At 43.3% G+C, this 21,196-nt stretch overlaps 1 protein-coding gene and 1 long non-coding RNA gene across 17 annotated transcripts in view; one reads left to right on the top strand and one right to left on the bottom strand.

Annotated features, from left to right (window-relative positions):
• LOC103349468 (uncharacterized) overlaps window positions 1-14,553 on the bottom strand; it is an 87,590-nt gene extending 73,037 nt beyond the window's left edge. For 3 of the 7 annotated variants that reach the window (XR_007920664.2, XR_007920665.2, XR_007920658.2), the window contains exon 1: window positions 13,790-13,932. This is a non-coding gene — a long non-coding RNA (uncharacterized lncRNA). Of the gene's footprint in view, window positions 1-13,789; window positions 13,943-14,153 lie in introns of those variants that run through there. The other 4 variants (XR_011390540.1, XR_011390542.1, XR_007920662.2 and 1 more) reach the window with 4 other exon arrangements.
• The window catches only part of ARHGAP20 (Rho GTPase activating protein 20), a 133,806-nt gene continuing 125,545 nt past the window's right edge, over window positions 12,936-21,196 (top strand). For 2 of the 10 annotated variants that reach the window (XM_070077928.1, XM_051849486.2), the window contains exon 1: window positions 12,987-13,120. Coding sequence is in view for 2 of the 10 variants with exons in the window: in XM_051849467.2 (XP_051705427.2) it covers window positions 13,519-13,626 (108 nt within the window). In the remaining 8 variants the exon portion in view is untranslated. Of the gene's footprint in view, window positions 13,121-13,494; window positions 13,627-13,994; window positions 14,127-21,196 lie in introns of those variants that run through there. The other 8 variants (XM_051849467.2, XM_051849448.2, XM_070077925.1 and 5 more) reach the window with 5 other exon arrangements.

Raw genomic sequence — 21,196 nt, 5'->3', positions numbered from 1 at the left:
GAGTCACTGTGTACTTACTCCTCATGTAGGATATCTGTCCTTAATGTGTTGTTCAATGTGAATTAATGCTATAACTAGTACTGAAACAGTATTTTATGCTTTATGTTCTGTGTGGGTACAAACTGATGAAATCTTTACTTAATATATACTAAATCGATCTCTGTATATAAAGATATAAAGATAATTGAAAATGTATCTTGATGTGAATGGAATGGGAGAGAGAGCGGGAGATGGGAGGGGTGCAGGTGTGAGGGAAGTTATGGAGGGGAAAAAGCCATTGTAATCCATAAACTGTACTTTGGAAATTTAGATTTACTAAATAAAAGTTAAAAATTTTTATGTTAAAATAAAGGTTGTAAAGACTTAACTATGCATGCCAAGAGAAAGATATCAATAGAAAGTTAGTGATTAAACGGGAGCATGCTCCACTCTCACATCTCTAATAAAAGCCATTGCATAAGCAGCAGTGTTTGACAGGACTGTAATTACATGTTAATTCATGATTGGCAAAACATTGTTTTGATCAACAATGGACCACATATATGACAGAAAGTGGTCCCATAACATGACAATTGAAAAATTCCTAACACCAAGTGATATTATCTCAAAGTTGTAAGGCAACACACTACTCACGTGTTAGTGGTGATGCTGGTACAAATAAATCTATTGAGGTGACAGTTGTGCAGGTGTAAAAGTATAGCAAATACAGTTATACATACTATATAATACTTGATAATGATAGTAAAAGACTATGTAACTGCTTTATATATTAACTGTACTTAACCTTTTATCACTATTTTACACTGTACTCCTAATCATATACAAGTTTCCTATAAGATATACTTTGTTTTGCTGGAAGCTGTCTCATCTATCTCCTGTTGGCTGAGTCTTTTGACTGCATTAAGAGGCCACATTGAGTGAGTGACTTGTATCGTGTAGATTTGGTAATTACACTCTAAAATGTTTGCACTATGAAGAAATCACCTAAAAACACATTTCTCAGAATGGTAACCCCATTGTTAAGAGAAGTTTGACTATTTGAAGGTGGAACAAATATTAAGCAGAGATTAAGGAGAGTTTTTTTTTTAAAAAAAAACTATAAAAATCATCAAAGCTTTTGATATGCATATTTCATAGCTGTCACTTCAGCAATATTTCCAAAACTTAGTTGACTGTTGAAGCCTTTTTTTTTCAAGAGTATCTTAAAGTACTGGTGTTTCATATAATATGCTTTATAAATTATGCTTTAAAGTAGCTTTCAGAATGTCTGAAACTAACTTATCTTCCTCTTGTTTGACACATGCATTATTTTAAAAATAACTCTTTTAAAAAATTAACAGGGGATTGGGTTAAGATGGTAGAGTAGGGAGGGAGCTACTAGTCTAGAAGTCTAGAAGAAGATAGTTTTAAAAAAAAGTGGAGAGAGTGCCATCAGAAGAGATAGAAAGAAAAGGGCAGAGAAAAATCCACACAAATTAGAGGGACACAGTGGACCTACATGGAGGTGTCGACATGCACAAAGCAGGACCCCAGCAGCCGAGAGCCTCTGCACCAGCTTTGGACAGGCGAGACCAGACTGTAGCAGCCTAAACCACTGGTGATAAGGTGCAAGAAAAACCTGGAGGGAATCTGGCTTGGAGCCCTGTGGGGAATAGTGTACCTACCAAACTAAAGGAGAAAAAGGCAGGGGGGGGGGACACATTTCTCTCTCCCTGATCACTCTGCAACAGCATCCTGTAACAAGCCAATAGAGAGTGGGCACCATTTTGGACAAACATAACAGCTGTGCCAGCTCGTATCCATGCCCAACAACCAACCAAGCAGAGACTACTGAGTCTGGCAGAGAGAACTGACAGGTGGCTTGGTACTTGTGACTGTGGGAAGCTGTGCCAGGACTATGAAAACACTGAGACTGCGGTGCTTTGAAAGCATGGGAAGATTCAGGGTGTGGCTGGGACTTTGGGCAGTCACTGTGGGAGGCTCCACATATTCATGGATCCCTGGTTCCCTGGTGAGGGACATTTCTGGGGAATCTGCTTATACATAGGACTGCACAGATCCTTTGTGTGGTCCTGTGGAAGTGTGGACATATATATCCATGGGGGCTAGTGCTCAGGCACTGGCCTCCTTTGAAGGGAGGAAATGAACTGAGTCTATGCCAACAGAACAGGAAAACCTCCCCTCTGATTAAAAAAAGAGGTGGGGGAGAAGATTTACCAAGCCCAACATAGGTGTAACCTGAACAGTCCCTTCACCCTGCAGCATTCATTGAACACAGCTTCTTGGCCAAACCCACCACAGGCCTCTAGGTATTCCCTGAAAGCAGGCACTCCACTAATCCACAGAGACATAGTCCAAAGATAAAAGCCGCCACAGAAAAAGAAAAAAAAGAAAGAAACCAATGAGTAACTCTACAAATACCAAATGATAAAAGGCACCAATTCAAGAAGCAAGAATAAGGAACACATCATGATGCCCCCAAAAGAATACAATACTTCAGTACTAGATTGTGAAGGTGAAGAGTTTGAAGAAATGGGATCCAAAAAATTAATCATAGGATTACTTAGAGGTAATCAGAAGCAAATGAACAAACTAATGAAATCCGTACATGACATAAATGGAAATTTCTCCCACGAAATTGAGATCTTAAAGAGAAAGAAAAATGAAATCTTGCAAATGAAGAATTCAATAGAACAAATAAAATATGCAGTGGAAAGCTTCAATAACAGAATCAGTGAAGCAGAAGAAAGAATAGCTGACATAGAAGACAAATCATAGGAAATTATACAGTCAGAAAAAATAAGAAGAAGAAATTAGAAAACTGAAAAACATGGTTGGGAATCTAAAGGATACTATCAATTGACCCAACATACAGGTTCTAGGAGTTCCTGAAAGCATAGAAAGAGAGAAAGGATTAGAAGGCCTTTTTAGTGAAATAACAGAAAATTTTCCCCAATTTGAGGAAAGAAAAGAACATCAAATTACAGGAAGTACATAGAACTCCAGATAGACATGTCCATAAAAGATCTTCACCACAACACATTGTAATCAGACTCACCACAGTAAAACATAAAGAAAATATTCCAAAATGTGCATGAGAGAAACATCAGATTAATTTCAGAGAATTTCCAATTAGACTCATAGTGGACTTCTCAACAGAAAACCTACAGGCTAGGAGAGAATGGTTGATATATTCTAAGTCTTAAGAGAAAAAAACTGTCAACCCAGAACACTGTACCCTGCAAAGCTCTCATTTATGAATAAAAGTGAAATAAAGACTTTCTGTAACAAACAGAAATTGTAAGAATTTGGAGCTGGCACTGTGGTGCAGTGAGTTAAAGCCCTGGCCTGAAGCACTGGCATCCAATATGGGTGCCGGTTCTAGTCCTGGCTGCTCTCCTTCCGATCCAGCTCTCTGCTATGGCCTGGGATAGCACTGGAAGATGGCCCAAGTCCTTGGGCCCCTACACCCACGTGGGAGACCAGGAGAAAGCTCCTCACTCCTGGCTCCAGATCGGCGCAAGCTCCCACCATTGCAGCCATCGGGGGAGTGAACCAGCAGATGGAAGACCTCTCTCTCTGTCTCTACCTCTCTCTGTAACTCTTTCAAGTAAATTAACATAAATCTTTAAAAAAAAAAAGTAAAAGAGGGCCTGCGCCATGGCTCACTTGGTTAATCCTCTGCCTGCAGTGCTGGCATCCCATATGGGCACCGGGTTCTAGTCCTGGTTGCTCCTCTTACAGTCCAGCTCTCTGCTGTGGCCAGGGAAGGCAGTGGAGGATGGCACAAGTGCTTGGACCCCTGTACCAGCATGGGAGACCAGGAGGAAGCACCTGGCTCCTGGCTTCAGATCGGCATAGCTCCAGCCATAGCAGCCATTTGGGGGGTGAACCAACAGAAGGAAGACCTTTCTCTCTGTCTCTCCTTCTCACTGTCTAACTCTATCTGTCAAATAAATAAAAAAAGAGAGATAAAAATTTGTCACCACCCATACAGCGTTGCAAAAGATGCTTAAGGATGTGCTGCACACAGAAACATGGTCATGACTACAAAAGAAGGTAAAGGCAGAAAATCTCCCAGTAAAAGTACAAAGGAAATCCAAAGTGAAAAAACAGAAATATTTATGGAAAAATGGCAGAACTAGTTGTAACTTACCAGTAGTCACTTTGAATATAAATGACCCCAACTCTCCAGTTAAAAAACACAGACTGGCTGAATGGATCAAAAAACAAAATCCATCTATTTGCTGCCTACAAGAAACACATCGCACCAACAAAGAAACACGCAAACTGAAAGTGAAAGGATGGAAAAAGATAAACCATGCTAACAGAAACAAAGAAGAGCTGTTGCAGCCATCCTAGTATCAAACAAAATAAGACTTTAACACAAAAGCTATTAAAAGAGAGAAAGGGCACTTTATAATGATTAAGGGATCAATTCAACAGGAAGATGTAACTATTATAAATGTGTATGCACTTAATTACAGGGCACTTAAAAAATATTAAAGGATCTAAAGGTAGCTATATACTCCAATACAATAGTAATGGGGGAATTCAATACCCCACTTTCAGCAATGGAGAGATCAACCAGACAGAAAATCAGCAAGGAAACAACAGTTAATCAACACTACAGACTAAATGCACCTAACAGATATCTACAGAACTTCCCATCCTACAATTGCAGAATACACATTCTTCTCACCAATGCATAGAACTTTCTCTAGGATTGACCACATACTAGGCCATAAAGCAATTCTCAGCAAATTAAAAAAAAATTGAAATCATACCATGTATCTTTTCAGACTATAATGCAATGAAGCTGGAAATCAGCAACTAAGGAATCTCTAGAACATATGCAAACACATGGAGACTGAACAACATGCTCCTGAATGTACATTGGTCATAGAAAATATCAAAAGAGAAATCAAAAAAATTCTAGAAAGAAATGAAGATTTGTTATGTACGCTATGGAATACTACACAGTGGTAAATAAATGAAATCTAGTCATTTACAACAAAGTGAATGAATCTGGAAAACATCATACTTAGTGAAATAAGCCAGTCCCAAAGGGACAAATGCCACATGTTCTCCCTGACCTAAAAGGCAATCTGTAGAAGTGAAATTGACACTTTGAAAAAGAATGACTTGAACAGGCCTTGTCTTGACTGTTGAGGAACAGTTTCCTTTTTTTTCATATACTATTTGTTGAACTCTTAGCATAGAGTTAAACATGTGTATAAAGTCAATTGAAAATAGAACTCAGTATAAAATAAGAGTGGGAATTAGGGAGGAGGAAGAGGGGTTGGGAGTAGAGGTGGGAGGGTGGGCACGGTGGAAAGGATCACCATGTTCCTAAAGTTGTAATTATGAAGCATATGATGTTTATAACTGTGAAGCTGTATAGGTCTGCATACACCCCTTGGGACTTACTTCTAAGGGTACAGTTTAGTATCTTGCCATGAGACCCTAAATCCCCTAAGCTGGGTAGTCAAAATACCATCTGAAGTGTTGAAGTGATCAAATGAAAAGGATTAAAAGTCTGATAATAATAATAGAACTAAAAAGGAGGGAACGCTCCATCATGGGAAGCACTCCACATGGTAGACTCATAGAATGAGAATCAATTTAAATAGCACTTTGACCTCAGAATCAGCCCTTAAGGCATTCTTTTCTGGCTGAAAAGCCCACGAGAGCCTTTCAGGCATGGAAAGCCAAGACACTGTGGCAAAAAATATCCTACATGAAGAACCTCGGTGGGTGAGACATCAGTGGAAAGAAGTGGCCATCAAAGAAGGAGGTACTTTTCTCTCAAGGGAGGAGAGAACTTCCACTTTGCTTATGGCCTTGTCTAAATACTGGTGCAATCTGTGGATTCAAAAGGTTTCCATAGCCGAGGCAGATCATGTCAAGTGACTTGGGTGATCACTGAAATCATACACAATCATTAATTGTTAAATTAACAACAAGAATCACTGTACACTAACTTCCCATACAGGACCTCTGTCCTAAAGAGTTGTATTATAATTATGCCTAAGTGCTCCCAAAAGATGTATCATTCTTGAGTGCTTCTTTAAAGTTTCTAAAAAAAAAAAAAAAGTGAAATAAACTTTAAGATGCAATGACTTTGAACAGCTCTTGTCTTGACTGTTGAGGAACAGTTTTTTTGTTGCTTAGTTTTATGTTTTTTTCTGTACAAATTGTTGAACCCTTTACTTAGTATAGAGTTGGTCTTCTGTGCGTAAAGTTAAAGAAAATGGATCTTAGTGGAGAATGGGACTGGGAATGGGAGAGGGAATTAGAGGAGGGTTGGGAGAGTGGGTGGGAAGACGGGAATGGTGGGAAGAATCTCTCTATTCCTAAAGTTGTGCTTATGAAATCTGTATTCTTTAAATAAAAGGTTTCTTTGGGGGGGAATAAAAAATTAACAGTATCATTTTCTGTTCTTTTATATTATAAGTATACAACAGTTGATTTTCACTAATAATTTAAATGGGATTTAAGGGAAAGGTTTGAAGTCTCAGAGTTTTGAGGGTCAAAACTGGTTTGGAATGCTGTCCCACCACTTACTAGCTGAGTGATCTTGCACAACTTACTGAACCTACTCATGGGATTAGCTCCCTAACTATACTGTGTTGGTATACAGAGTAATCAACTTTGTGGTGGACATAGCAGTGAACTAGGAGTATAGTTAAAGGGGTCATTTCCACAAATATCTGGAGAAAGCTATAACATAAACAGGTAGACAGAGCTAGAAAACATGCAGACAACTGACATGCTGAGGAAAAACCAAAAGGAAAGAGGAAAGACACCCAAAGTGATTTGTGGGAGAGAGAAATATCACACTTTGTGCTTTCTCTTGAGGAATAGGCAAAGGTATAAAGCATAGAGTAAATAATAAATGAATAATTAATTAATTTGGTCTGACTCACAGAGCAACCTAAAATTTGATGCAAAACAGATTGTTTTTCTTATTTTTTGCTGTTTCTTGCTGAAATATCAAGTGGCTTTGTAAAATACATTTTTAAATGATTGGGCTAAGCCTCTGGTCAGTACATAAGCTGACTGTGGACCAAGTAGAAGAGTTTGGGTCAGGTCCAATTTTATGTTGTATGAAAATGTATGTAATGCAGTGTATGATTGTCTTAAGTCATAAAGAACAAAAAGAAGACTGCGATCAAGTTTTGTGATTAATAACATGGAATTTTAACAAAAGCAAAAAGCAACTAATCCACTTAAGAAATGGGCAAAGAGTCTCAATAGACATTTCTCACAAGAAGAAATATGAATGGCCAACAAATATATGAAAAATGTTCAACATCACGAGACACCAGGGAAATGTAAACCAAAACCACAATGACATATCACCTCACTCTGGCCAGAATGGCTAAAATCCAAGAGACAGAGAGTTACAAATGCTGGCGAGAATGTGGAGACAAGGGAACACTTTTACAGTGTTGGTGAGAGTATAAATTAGTGCAGCCACTTTGGAAAATAGTATGCAGATTTCTTTCAAAACTAGAAACAGACTTGCCATCTGATTCAGCAGGCCACTACTGGGTGTATACCCAAAAGACACGAACATGTATCAAAGAGATACCTGCACCACCATGTTTATAGCACCATGTTTATATGAATGGTGGTTCATAATATCCAAAATTTGGAATCAACCAAGGTGTCCATCATCAGATGAATGGATAAAGAAAATATGATTATACATACATACACAAACACACACACAATGGAATATTATTCAGCTATAAAAATGAAATTCTACCATCTGCATCAAAATACATGAATACTGGAAGACATGTTGAGTGAAATAAGCTGGACACAGAAAAACAAATAACACATGTTCTCTATATGGGAGCTAAAATTTAAAAAAAAATCAGAAAACAAAAATATAAAAAGAAATACCTTTGTGAATCAGTATTGCTGCAAATATACTCTTATATAACTTTACTTCATACATTTGTTAAATCAATGGTTAAGAATATTATACTACCAGGGCTGGAGCTGCGGTGCAGCGAGTTAAAGCCCCAGCCTGGAGCACCCACATCCCATATGGGTGCTGGTTCCAATCTCAGCTGCTCTACTTCTGATCTAGCTCCCTGCTAATGTGCCTGGGAAAGCACCGGAAGATGGCTCAAGTCTTTGGGCCCCTGCACACACATGGGAGACCAGGAAGAAGCTCCTGGCTCCTGGCTTTGGATTAGCTCAGCTCTGGCCATTGCAACCATTTGGGAAGTGAACAAGTGGATGAAATACTTCTCTCTGTGTAACTGTCTTTCAGATAAATAAATCTTTAAAAAAGGAATTTTCTTACAATTGTATCTACTAACTATACTGAATCTGTTAAAGACTAATTAAAATTGTTTTTAATCCTAAAAAAAACAAGAAAAGAAAAAAGAATATGGAGTTTGAGGTGAGGCAGGTATTTGGGAAAGCACTGCTTGGGACACCCACGTTCCATACTGGAATGCTTGGTTGCAGGTCGCAGCCCTGCTCCTGTCTCCAGCTTTTTATTAATGCACACCCTCAGAGGCAGTAGGTGATGACTCCAGTAGTTGGGTCCCTGTCACCCATGTAGGAGACCCAGGTTGAGCTCCTCATGACTTCAAACTGGCCCCGCCCCAGCTGTTGCAGGCATTTGGGCTGTGAACCAGTAGGTGGGAGAGCTTGGTTGCTCTCTCCCTTCCAAATAAATATATAAATTTTATAAAAAGATTATGGGCTTCAGCATCCTGGGCTTTATTCTGGCTCTTGCATTCAGTAGCTATGTACTCTTTTTTTCTTTAAAGATTATTTATTTGAAAGGCAGTTACACAGAGAGGTAGAGACAGAGAGGTCTTCCATCTGCTGGTTCACTCTCCAGATGGCTGCCTATCCAAAGCAAGAGCCAGGAGCTTCTTCCGGGTCACCCATGATGGGGCAGGGGCCCAAGCATTTGGGCCATTATCTTCTTTCCCAGGCCATAGTAGAGAGCTGGATTGGAAATGAAGCAGCCGGGACTTGAACTGGCGCCCATAGGGGATGCCAGCACTGAAGGTGGCAGCTTTACCTGCTACACCACAGCATTGGCCCTGCTTATGTACTCTTTAACAAAGTAGCTTAATATCTCCAGTAGCAAACTCTTCATTTATATAATGGGTGGGAAAAAATACAAGTCAACAGGGTTGTTTTGAATATTATGATAGTGTGTAAAATGCTTAGCACAGTGTTTGACATCTAAATCTGTATCCCCCATTCTTCAATGTTAACTCCCAATGAATGATAGCATGATTTAATACTGTGATACTGTTGACATTATAAGCATTCAGGGTTGGGTTTTTTTTGTAAGATTTTATTTATTTGAAAGGCAGAGTGACACACACACACACACACACACAGATAAAGAGAGATAGAGAGAGAGAGAGAGAGAGAGAGAATCTTTCATCTTATGATTCACTCCCCAGAAGGCCACAATGGCTGGGGCTTGTCCAAGCCAAAGTCAGGAGCCCAGGACTCCATCCAAGTCCCCAATGTGGATGGTGGGGACCCAAGTACTTGGGTCATTGTCTGATGCCTTTCCAAGTGAATTAGCAGGGAGTTGGATTATAAATGGGGCATTGGGGACTTGAGCCAGCGATTCTATATGGAATACTAATGACCCAAGTGATGGTTAGTGGCAGCTTAACCCATTGAACCACAACACTGTCCCCCTAATCTACTGTGTGAATTCACCTATTTCATATTAGTGGAGTAATACATTATTTGTCCTTTTTTATCTGGCTTATTTCACTTAGCATAATGTTTACAGAGGTCATCCAAGTTGTAGCATGTATCAAAACATCATTCCCTTTAATAGCTAAATAATGTTCAATTGTACTGATATATCCATTTTTCTTCTCCCTTTGTCTGTTGATGGACATTTGAGTTGTTTTTGCTTTTTGGTTAATGTGAACAATGCTTCAATGAACACTGGCATACAAACATTTGTTGAAGTCCCTGTTTTCAATTTTGGGTGACATTTACCTAGGAGTGGAATTGCTGGGTCTTATGGAAATTCTGTTTAACTTTTGAGGTGCCACCAAACTAGCATTTTCCCATTCCCACTAGCAATTTATGAAGGCGAAAGAAAACTCTTTAGGGGAAACCTCGTTCAGAAGTGTTTCATGGGTGTGCTTAGAAAAAAGTGAAAGGAAAAGATCACAGGTGTGCAAGATAAAAGTGAAGAGGGGAGGCTGATGTGGCATAGCTGCTGGGGATGCTAATACCTCCTGGAGGAAGCAGGTGATGGCTCAAGTGCTTGGGCCCCTGGCCCCCATGTGACCACCCAAATGGAATTCCCAGTTCCTCATTATTGCACGCATTTTGGACGTAAACCCTTTTCTACTATATAACATTCCCAGTGCACAGAAAATGGTTTCACATTCTAAAAAGCCGGAAGGATTAGTCCAGGATTGCTTCTTTCATAAATCACACAGCATATAATGGAAATGAAGATGGCTATTTCTATTACTAAAATTTCATTCAAAGGTAAATTGTTGAAAAAAAAAACATTGAGAATGTACTCGTGCAAAGATAATAATAGTGTAAAATGTGTCATAAAAGAAAGACATATTTTCAGGAGAGGGTTGGCCAGGCGGTGAAGAATGGAGACTCTGGAGCAGCCTCCCCAGTTTCCACATTTGATTGACTACATACCAGCTGTTTGAGCACATCATTTAGCATCTCTGAGGCTTGGTTTTCCCATCTGCAAAATGGGGTGATAAAGGGATTGACCTTTTATTATTATAAAGATACAAGTGAATTAATATGGTTAATATGTTTATGGCTTACAACAGTCTCTGGAATAAAGCAAGCACTCAAATGCTATGTTACCACTTCAGGTAGTAGCACTTAGTGCTGTGTGTATGGTCAGGATCTGGAGGTAGCTAGGTAAAGAGAAATAGGAAGATTTTTCTAGTTGATTAAAGTCTTGAAGATTTCCTCAAAAACATTAGACATTTACTGTCCATTAGGTACTAAACATTTAAGTGCAAAGTTATAGGAATTACTCTCAAGTAATGAGATCATCAGGCTCAAAGTTATTCAGGATGTAAGAAGTAAAGGTGGGTTCTTGGAAGCAGAGTTTGATGTGACAGAAAATAGGTTAAGCGTTGAAGCAGAGCATGAGATAGCACGAGAAAGCGATGTGGGTGAAGTGTCAGATTTGCAGCAGCCTGGCATTGCACATCACAGCACAGCATTTAAAATTGACCCTGTACACAGGAGGACCAAGGAAAGGTGTGAGCAGCAGGTGACGTGATCAGATTTGTGTTCCTCAGATCTTACTCTGGTGACACTAATCTCAGCCAACTCAGTGGTCTTTAAAAAGAGAGACCTACCTCAAAACTCCTTATGGTGGAGAAGTAGGACAGTCTTCTATGCAAACCAAAACTAGTAGATTTTGAAAAATAAGCGCGTACAAATTAAAAAAAATCAAAGTGAGCTTTCCACGTACGTAATGAAAATAATACTTTGACTTGGAACAAGAGGTATTTATCACAAAAAGAAACAGCTGATAGTATTTGGGGCCGTTTGAGTGAAACCATCTCCAGCTGGGCTTTGTGGAGCCATCCTACATTCTCTGTGAAGCTCGTTAATTCTTTTGTGCTGTTAGACACTGCTTTAAGTGATTGGGGTACAGTAAGATTCCTGCCCTTTGGAAGCTTAGCTTTCTCTGAGATATAGACAGTAAGCACTGAAAAAACAAGTACATGAAATCTTGGATGTCATCAAAATTTAAAAACCAAGCACACAAAGGAAAATTGGGAGTGTCCATTCATGAAAGAAATTAAAAGAGGCTAACAAGTCATAGGAGGATAATTTCTGCCACAGGGGCAGAGGGGAAGCAGCCACAAAGCCCTGTGCAGTGTAAAATGTGTGATGAACTCTACCGTGAGTGCAAAGTCCCATTGCACCCACAGGTCTCGACTGCAAAAGTCACCGTGAAAAACTGTGTGTACACATCTATAGTTATAATGATTAATATGTGTAAAGATGTGTATGATATGTAAAGCTTATGCAAGCCTAAACAAAGCGACATGGATGAGGCGTAAAATGAGCTGGAACGCATTCTCCCCCTTATATCCACAATACATGACTCCAGCGTTTGGTGGTGGTGATGGTGGTGGTGGTGGTGTGTGTGTGTGTGTTGGACATTATCCCTGCCTTGCAACAGAGCTCTCCAGAGCCCTATTCTACAACCTGTCCTAGGAACAGCCCAACCCGGCAGGAACCTCAATCTCTTTTTTTCCACCCACAAAAACAGCCCCACCCCCTACCCTAGTCAGCAACCTCCTATCATAGAGCTGTGTCCTTGCTCGCCAAACAGCCGCCTGCTCTGCAGCCCGACTCCAAGGATAGGATGCCATCTACCGAAGCATCCGCGCCAGTCAGCCATCCTTGCAAAGTGCAGCAACACCCGGCGCAACCCCGCTCGCCTCCAAATCCCCACCCTCGGATTATTCCTTGACCTTAAAAAAATAAATAAATAAAAGCCACTACTCGGGCTGACAGGAAGTTATGCTCTCAGTGCAGATATCTGATAAACACTTCCACATATTGTAACCTTCTCAATAGCTCAGCCAAATTTCAGCCTCCGCTCTCTGCCTGCATTTTCTTTAATTGCGCCTTCCCGATGGGAATGCCCGCGTTTCTGCGGCCCGCACACAGCAGAAACCGCTGGTGCAGACGCGCTGGCGGCTGCAAAGCCCGCCGGGGTTACCCAGACAGCCGAGCTAGCGATCGGGGTTGCAACCAGAGGCCGGGCGACGCCGGAGGCTTCCAAATGTGCATAGCCGGACCCCCCACCCCTGCGACGTGCCCGAGGCCCGCGGGTGGGGTGGGAGGCGCGCGGGGGCGCCCCTCCGCAGTCCGCTCAAAGCGAGGCAGCAATCGGTGCAACTCCTCCATTCGGGGTGAGGTCGCTACCGCTCCGCCGCCGCAGCACGCGCTGCAGAGGCGCCTTCCCCCGCGGGCTTGGCGCGGGAAGGGATGGGGTCGGGTGGGAGTGGGCAGGGCGACGGGAGAGGCCGCGCGTGACTCGGGCCGGTGAGCTCCCTCCGGCTGGACCCACTCAGAGGGGCGGACGCACAAGGTCAGGCGATCACCTGTGCCCCTATACATATATAGAAGGCCGCCCCGGCCGGGCGCGCGGCAAGCCCGGACCGCGGCGGGGAGGGCCGAGGGCGGCGGGGGCGGGTCCCGGCGCGGGGCGCCCCGCGCGGAGGGGGCGGGCCCGAGGCAGGGCGGGCCGCACGGCGGGCGGACGGGCAGGCAGGCGGGCGGGCGCTGCTGTAATCGCCTCCAGCCCGCGGTGCCGAGCGCAGGCAGCGGTCCATGGCCCCGACGGGAGGCGCGCCGCCCGCACGCGGAGCTCCGCTCCCTGCCTGAGCGCGGCGGCCGCCCCTCAGCCTGCGCGTCGTCGCCCCTCCGGCCCGCGGACATGACCGCGTAGCCTCCTCCTGGGCTGGGATCCGTTGGAAGATTTTCTTCATGGAAGCGATGTCTCCCCAGCAGGAGACTCTAGGTGGGCAGCCGGGGCGCTCCTCTTCCCTGACGGGAGTATCCCGGCTCGCCGGAGGAGGCTCCGGCACGAAGAAGGTGAGGACGTTGAGCTGAGGCCCCGCGCTCGCCGCCGCCACCGCCGCAGCCCCCACCCCAGCGCGCGCCCTCCGCGCCCGCCACCGCGGCGCAGGAGCCGGACCCGCGGGGATTTAACGCCCACGGCTCGCGGCCCCCGGCGTTCGTCCCAGGACATTCCTACCTTCCCCCGCCCCTCACGACGGGGCGCGCCGCCGCCGCCGCCGCCGCCGGCCGGGTCACCCCTGGAGCCCCCCAGGTTCTTCGTATCTAGCGTCTTAATCCGTGGCGAGCGGACACCGCAGCCTCCCTCCCCGTCTCCATCCGCCGCCAGAGCGGCAGTCCGGCTCCTCCCTCCTTCGGGGCGCGCGGGCCTCGATTGGGGGGCTCGCTTTCGCCCGGTGTCTCCGGGTGCTCGGTCCCCGGGTGCTTGGAGCTGGCCTGGCGCGCTCTGGCCCTCGGCCGGGTCAGCCCCGAAGTCCTCACGGCCGGCGCCGTCCGCCCGAGCGCGGCTGGGTAAGGTAAGCGGCCGGGCTCAGCCCCCTCACCTGGCGGCGGAGGCGCGGCTGCTCCGCAGTGATTCGGGGCCCCCGAGGGGTGTCCCCGCGTCCCGGCGGACGGTGCTGGCTCGGTTCCGGGACTCTGAGGCGGTGGTCAGACTTGGAGGAGCCAACAGTCGCCCCTAAGGGGTCGCCGCGGCCTAGAACCAGGCTGGGTTGGGGGCGATGGGCTGTGGTGGAGGGGGTCTCGGGGGGCCTTCGCCCTGGGGACTCGGGCCAAGCTGGAGAGGGATGCGAGAGTCGGTGTGGACGCGGGGGCGGCGCGCGTGTTCCCTGTCAAGGCTGGAGGAGGGATGCGGGCAGCAACTTGTAGCGTTCGTTGCGATAAACACGGCCACGGCGCGGCGGGAGGATTCCGACCGTGGTCAGATTGCTTTGGAACGGTTCCCTGAGCAAGTGCACGTGGGCTGCGGGCTGCCGGCCTCGGCTGTTGGAGACTCTAAGGGATTGGTTTGGGTGTTTCTAGCCTTGTCTTAGTCGTGTCTGCCTCCCTTCTTCCTCTAGTGAGCACAAGACCTTCCGATATTTGGCCATTTTTGTTCCTAGTCATGGTGGTGCCTTCTCAGCTTCCAGGAATCCTCAGAAACAGCTTAAGACATTGCCTATGGTTAGAGACTCAAGGGGTTACCAGGCTCCCTGCTTGTCTTGATAAATCTTGCCCACTAGCATCACTGGTTGGCTAGAGGCCAGCTGAAAAGAGGTGAGATCGTGGGCCGAGTATGGCAGTGTACGTGAGCTCCCAAGGACCTTGACGGTGTCGCAAAGACAGCTCAGGGTGTCCGTGAACTTAGATGATGTATGGGCTGTAGTGCCGGCTCAGCCATTGATGGATTGAGGCGAGCGGTTTGTCCTTGTCGCTTTTCCCTTTCTGAGATGAAGGGAGTGTGTGTGTGTGTGTGTGTGTGTGTGTGTGTGGTGGAGGCTTGGCAGATAAAACGTGGATTTACCAGGCTAGTGGTCCATTTAAGAAGATAATTGACATAGAATTTAAAATAGTTTTTTTTTTTTAATTTTTGTAACATTGAGGAATTGGAAAAAATTAAAGATTTGTTTTTTCTGAACATTTTTTTTCTTTTAACTGAGGCTAACTAAATAAGCTGGCAAAAGGAGAAAGCATTAAAGAGTAGCTTCATCATTTATCAAGTAGTACCTGTCCAATAACTGAAGGGTTGCTTGGCCCTTTTGCCAGGTTCTTTATTAGTATGGCCACTGTCTCTGAGATGCCATCCCTCATTATAAAATGTAATGGGTTGATACATTGCCAGACCAATACTCATCTTCCCAAGGTTGTTGGGAAAATTAAATGTGAAATTGTCTGCTGACATATAGTAGACACTCAATAAATGTTACTGCTGTTTGCAATTTTCTCCATAATTATTGTTAATGCCAAAAACCTAGGATTCATTTTCAACTTCTCATTTCCTCACTCTGCAATGACCAGTCTGTAAGAAAAGCTGTCACTTGAAATGCATCTTGGCTGTCTTGAATTTCTCTGCTTCACCTCCACTGCTGTAGTCCTAGACAAGCCAGTGCCTTCTCTCACTTGTACCTTTGCAGAAACTTCTTGTCTAATATCTTTTATTCCTCTCCATATCCCAGTCTCCACTTAACAGCACCAAAATGATCTCTCAAGATGTAAATTGATCATGTTGCTCATCTGCTTAAAATCCTGTAGTGGATTTTGATCACATGTATAGTATGATTTGGACCCCTTTCTTTGATTCTGTCTACTTCTGCATCTATCTCTCCCTCCGCACACCTTGTTTGTGTGTTCTCCAACCTCATGGGCCTTGTTTTTCATACAGCAGTCATCGCATTCATTCCTGTTGAAGTTTTGGTGCTGTTACTCCCTCTACTGCTTATTTTGTTAAAAGATTTATTTATGTTTATTTATTTGAAAGGCAGCAACAGAGAGCAACAGGGAGGGAGAAGAGGGACGGGGAGAGAGAGAGAGAGCTATAGAGTGCTTCTGTACTACACTGGTTCACTTCCCAAATGGCCACAATAGTCAGGGCTGGGTCAGGCCAAAGCCAGGAGCTAGAAATTATCCAGGTCTCCCACATAGGTGATGGGGACCCAGATATTTAGGCCATCACCATCCACTGCTTTCTCAGGCCCATTAGCGGGGAGCTGGATCTGAAATGGAGCAACCAAGACTCAAACGGGCGCTCTGATAATGGGATGCTTGTGTCACAAGTGGCATCTTAACCTGCTGCTACTCGGTGCCAGCCCCAGCTCCCTCTACTTCTCCAGATCTTACTAGTGTTGACTTGTTCAGATGTTAAGCCCTCCCACAGTCATGTCCTGACTTCCTAAGGGGAAGTCCTTATTCATGCTCTGTACCTTTTGTTTTGTTGTCATCTTAGCATTATACATTGCCTGACATTTTCTTTTTCTGTTGTCTTGTTAACCATGTCCCTCACAATAGGATGACAACCATGAGAGTAAAGACCTTATCTATGTTGTTCAAGACTGTTTCCTTAGTGCCTGGGAATAGTGTTTGCTACATATTAGGTGTTCCATATATATTAGCTGGGTTATGTGCGGTAGTGAACAAGACAGGCAGGGTCCCTGTACATAGAACTTAAGGTTTAGAATAGGGTGAACAAACCGTTTCTTAAAAAACCAACTAGTCAGGTCATGTGTTCTCTGTCATAGCTAGTCAACTGTGCTGTTGTAGCACTAAAGTAGGTTTAGACAATATGCAAATGATGGGCATATGTTTGTTTTAATTAAACCTCATTTTGACAAATAGGCAAAGGGTCCCTGCTGTGTACTTTCCTGAGCCCTGGTCTGTAGCAGTGCTGTTGAGTGGACTTTGTACAAGAATGGAAATTTCTTTGTCTACATTGTCCTATTCAGTAGGTTGTGTGGCTGTTGGGATCTTAAAATATGGCTGACACAGCTAAGAAGATAAAACTTTTTAAACAGCTTCATTGAGGTATAATTGTCATATAAGGAACTGCACATACTGGTATTTAAAGTATATAAACCTATCAGTTTTGATATTATATAATTGTGAAACCATCTCTGCAATCAAGGTAATGAATATACTCATCAACCCCCATAGTTTCCTCATGTCCCTTTCAGACCACTTCATTCCCTTCCCATTCCTAGGCAAACATTGGTCTGTTTTTTGTCACTGTAGATTTATTCTCATTTCCAAGAATTTATATAAATGAAATCATACTTTATATTTTTTGTTTGAATTTGTTCATCTGATATAGTTATGTTGGGATTCATTTATGTAGGCTTTTGTACCTGTAGTTTTTTTCATTGCTGAGTAGTACAGGTTGAATGGCCACTGTCTGAAATGTTTCAGACCAACAGTATTTAGAATTTTTGGAATGCTTCACGAATAACAGAGGTAGGAGATGCACAGTTCAGCACATGCTCACACGGACTTAGCCCTAATGGTAGAGTTAGAAATGTGCCAGGGGATTCCAATTCAATCCCATCAAGGTGGCATGTACCAATGCCATCTCACTAATCAAAGTGATCAGTTTCAGTTCATAATTGATCATAATGATAGGATTGAGTGTCAAAGGGATCACATAAATGAAACTAGCGTTTGCTAATACTAACTGATAGAATTAAAAGGAGAGAACAATCCAACATGGGAAGCGGGATACACAGCAGACTCATAGAATGGCAGATGTCCTAAATAGCACTCTGGCCTCAGAATCAGCCTCTAAGGCATTCGGGTCTGGCTAAAAAGCCCATGAGAGTATTTCAGGCATGGAAAGCCAAGACACTGTGGAAAAAAAATGACCTAAATGAAAGATCTCTGCGAGTGAGATCCCAGTGGAAGAATAGGCCATCAAAGAAGGAGGTACCTTTCTCTGAAGGGAGGAGAGAACTTCCACTTGGACTATGGCCTTGCCTAAATAAGATTAAATAATAAGTTGGTGAACTCAAGAGGCTTCCATAGCCTTGGCAACTCATGACTAGGGCCTCAGGTGATTACTGACATCAAAAATAAGAGTGTCAGTTGTTAAATCAACAATGGGAGTCACTGTGCAACTACTCCCCATGTAGGATCTCTGTCCTTAATGTGTTGTACTATGTGAATTGACGGTAAAACTGCTACTAAAACAGTACTCTATGCTTTGTGTATCTGTGTGGGTGCAAACTGTTGAAATCTTTACTTAGTAAATATTAAGTTGATCTTCTGTATATAAAGATAATTGAAAATGAATCTTGATGAAGAATGGGATGTGAGAGGGAGTGGGAGATGGGATGGTTGCGGGTGGGAGGGAGCTTATGGAGGAGGGGAAGCTGCTATAATCCAAAAGCTGTACTTTGGAAATTTATTAAATGAAAGTTAGAAAAAATAATTTGTTGGATTTTGGAATATTTGCTTGTGCATAATGAGATTTCTTGGGGAAGGGACGCAGGTCTAAACATAGTATCTGTTTATGTTACATGAATACCTTATAGGCTGAAGGTGGTTTTTAAAAAAGATTTATTTATTTGGGAGGCAGAGATTCAGAGAGAGAGAGAGAGAGAGAGAGAGAGAGAGAGAGAGATCATTCTTCTATCCACTGGTTCACTCTCCAAATGGCCACAATGGTCGGAGTTGGGCCAGGCCTAAGTCACAAGCTTCTTCTAAGTTTTCCACATGAATGCAGGGTTTCAAGTCCTTGGGCTATCCTCCTCTGCTTTCCAAGACCATTAGCAGGGAGCTAGATAGGGAGTGGAGCAGCTGGGACTTGAACTGGTACCCTTATGGAATGCTAGCAGCGCAGTAGAGGGTTAACCTTCTATTCTACAGCTCCCACCCCAAAGACGATTTTATACTATATTTTTAGTGTACTTGTGTGGTGACTGTGACTCATCATGTGAGACCAGATGTGGAATTGTCCACTTGAGGCATCATGTCAACAACCAAAAATTTGTGGATTTTGTAGCATTTGGGGTAACAGTTCTAGCACATGGGTGAACCATAATTTGTTTATCTGTTTACCTGTTAATGGGCAATTGGATTACTTCCAGGTTTTAACTATTATAAATAATGCTCCTCTGAGCATTCATATACAAATATTTGCATGCATTTATGCTTTCATTTCTTTTTCTTCTTCTTTTTTTTTTTTTTTTTTTTGACAGGCAGAATGGACAGTGAGAGAGAGAGACAGAGAGAAAGGTCTTCCTTTACCGTTGGTTCACCCTCCAATGGCCACCATGGCTCCCGCACTGCTCCCTGGTGCACCACGCTGATCCAATGGCAGGAGCCAGGTACTTATCCTGGTCTCCCATGGGGTGCAGGGCCCAAGCACTTGGGCCATCCTCCACTGCACTCCCTGGCCACAGCAGAGAGCTGGACTGGAAGAGGAGCAACCGGGACAGAATCCGGCGCCCCAACCGGGACTAGAACCCGGTGTGCCGGCGCTGCAAGGCGGAGGATTAGCCTAGTGAGCCGTGGCGCCGGCTGATTTCATTTCTTTTGAGTAAACACTTAAATATGGAGAGACTGAATAGTATTTTAGGTATATAACTTTTTAAGAAACTGCCCAGCTTTTTTTCCCCTAAATGATTTCACATTTCTACCAGCAGTATTTTTCCATGTTTTTGCCATTACTTGTTTTATTGTCTTTTTTATTATTATCATCTAGTGGGTGTAAAGTATCTAGCAGTTTTGATGTTTGTTTCCTTAATGACTGAGAACATTGAGCATCTCTCTGCTTGTTGTCCATATGTCGTCTTTGGTACATATTCCGATATTTCGCCCAGCTTTAATTGGATTGTTAGGTTTTTATTGAGTATGAGTTATTTATATGCTCTGGGCTTACATCTTTTATTAGATAGCTGATTTACAAGATGTTTTCTCTCAGGCTGTGATTTATTACAGTATCACTTAATAGTGTTTTTAAAGACCTGGAGTTCTTCTTTTTGGTGAAATTCAGTTTTTAGTTTTTACTCTGTAATTTTACCTAATTGTTATTACTTTGAATATAATTACTTCTTGGCCTTTTGGCTAAGATCAAGTGTATTAATTACTTTGAATTTGTATTTAAATGGCCACCTTGTATCTAGTGGTATGGTATTGGATGATACAAGAGGAACAGACAAAAGGAACAACAGAAGTTAATTAAGTAGTGATAACTATCATTAAAGAAAAGATGTGACCCTGAATTAGATGAATTTGGGTTTGAGTTGGACCACTCTTAGGGTATGCAGAGAAGACCTCTTTTATATGACCCTTACCCCTAAACTCTTTTATGCATGAAAAAGAGCATACTGTATAAAGATTCCAAGAAGTGGGAACTGTAAGTTCAAAGGTCCTGAGATGGGTGTGTTTGAGGAGCTAATTTGTGTATACTAAGAAGTTAGTCTCTTTGATTTATAGCTGCATTTATTGTTTTAACGTCAAGCACAGTTACCTAGCTAGATCACTTAATTGTATTCACTAGTCAGAAGATATGACTAATTCCAAAAGTTGAATCCACCCTCACAAGACTGAGCTTTTTTTTTTTTTTTAAAGATATTATTTATTTATTTGAGAGGTAGAGTTACAGACAGAGGGAGAGACAGAGAAAGGTCTTCCTTTGTTAGTTCACTCCCCAGGTGGCCGCAATGGCTGGAGCTGCACTGATCAGAAGCCAGGAGCCAGGTGCTTCTTCCTGGTTTTCTGTGCTGGTTCAGGGGCCCAAGCACTTGGGCCATCTTCCATTGCTTTCCCAGGCCATAGCAGAGATCTGGATTGGAAGAGGGGCAGCTGGGACTAGAACCGGCGCCCATATGGGATGCCAGTGCTGCAGGCGGAGGATTAACCTACTGCACCACGGCACGGGCCCCAAGACTGAGCTTTTCTATCACTGAGGCTCTTCAGAAGAATGCGCATTTTTACAGTAATTCCTAAAAATTGGATTCTAAAATATAATGTCAGCATACAGATAATGCTTTAAATTCTTGTGGAGTAGTGCATGCTTGAGGATGTTCACATTTGTACAGAGCAGTGTTAAAATGGTGGCAATATTACAATCATTTTGACTGGAGATTATTTGTATGTGATACAAAACACCCTTGACCCT

Source organism: Oryctolagus cuniculus, chromosome 1 (genome assembly GCF_964237555.1).
Source record: "Oryctolagus cuniculus chromosome 1, mOryCun1.1, whole genome shotgun sequence".
Classification (NCBI taxonomy): Eukaryota; Metazoa; Chordata; class Mammalia; order Lagomorpha; family Leporidae; genus Oryctolagus; species Oryctolagus cuniculus.
This window is presented reverse-complemented; position numbering and strand designations above follow the sequence as displayed.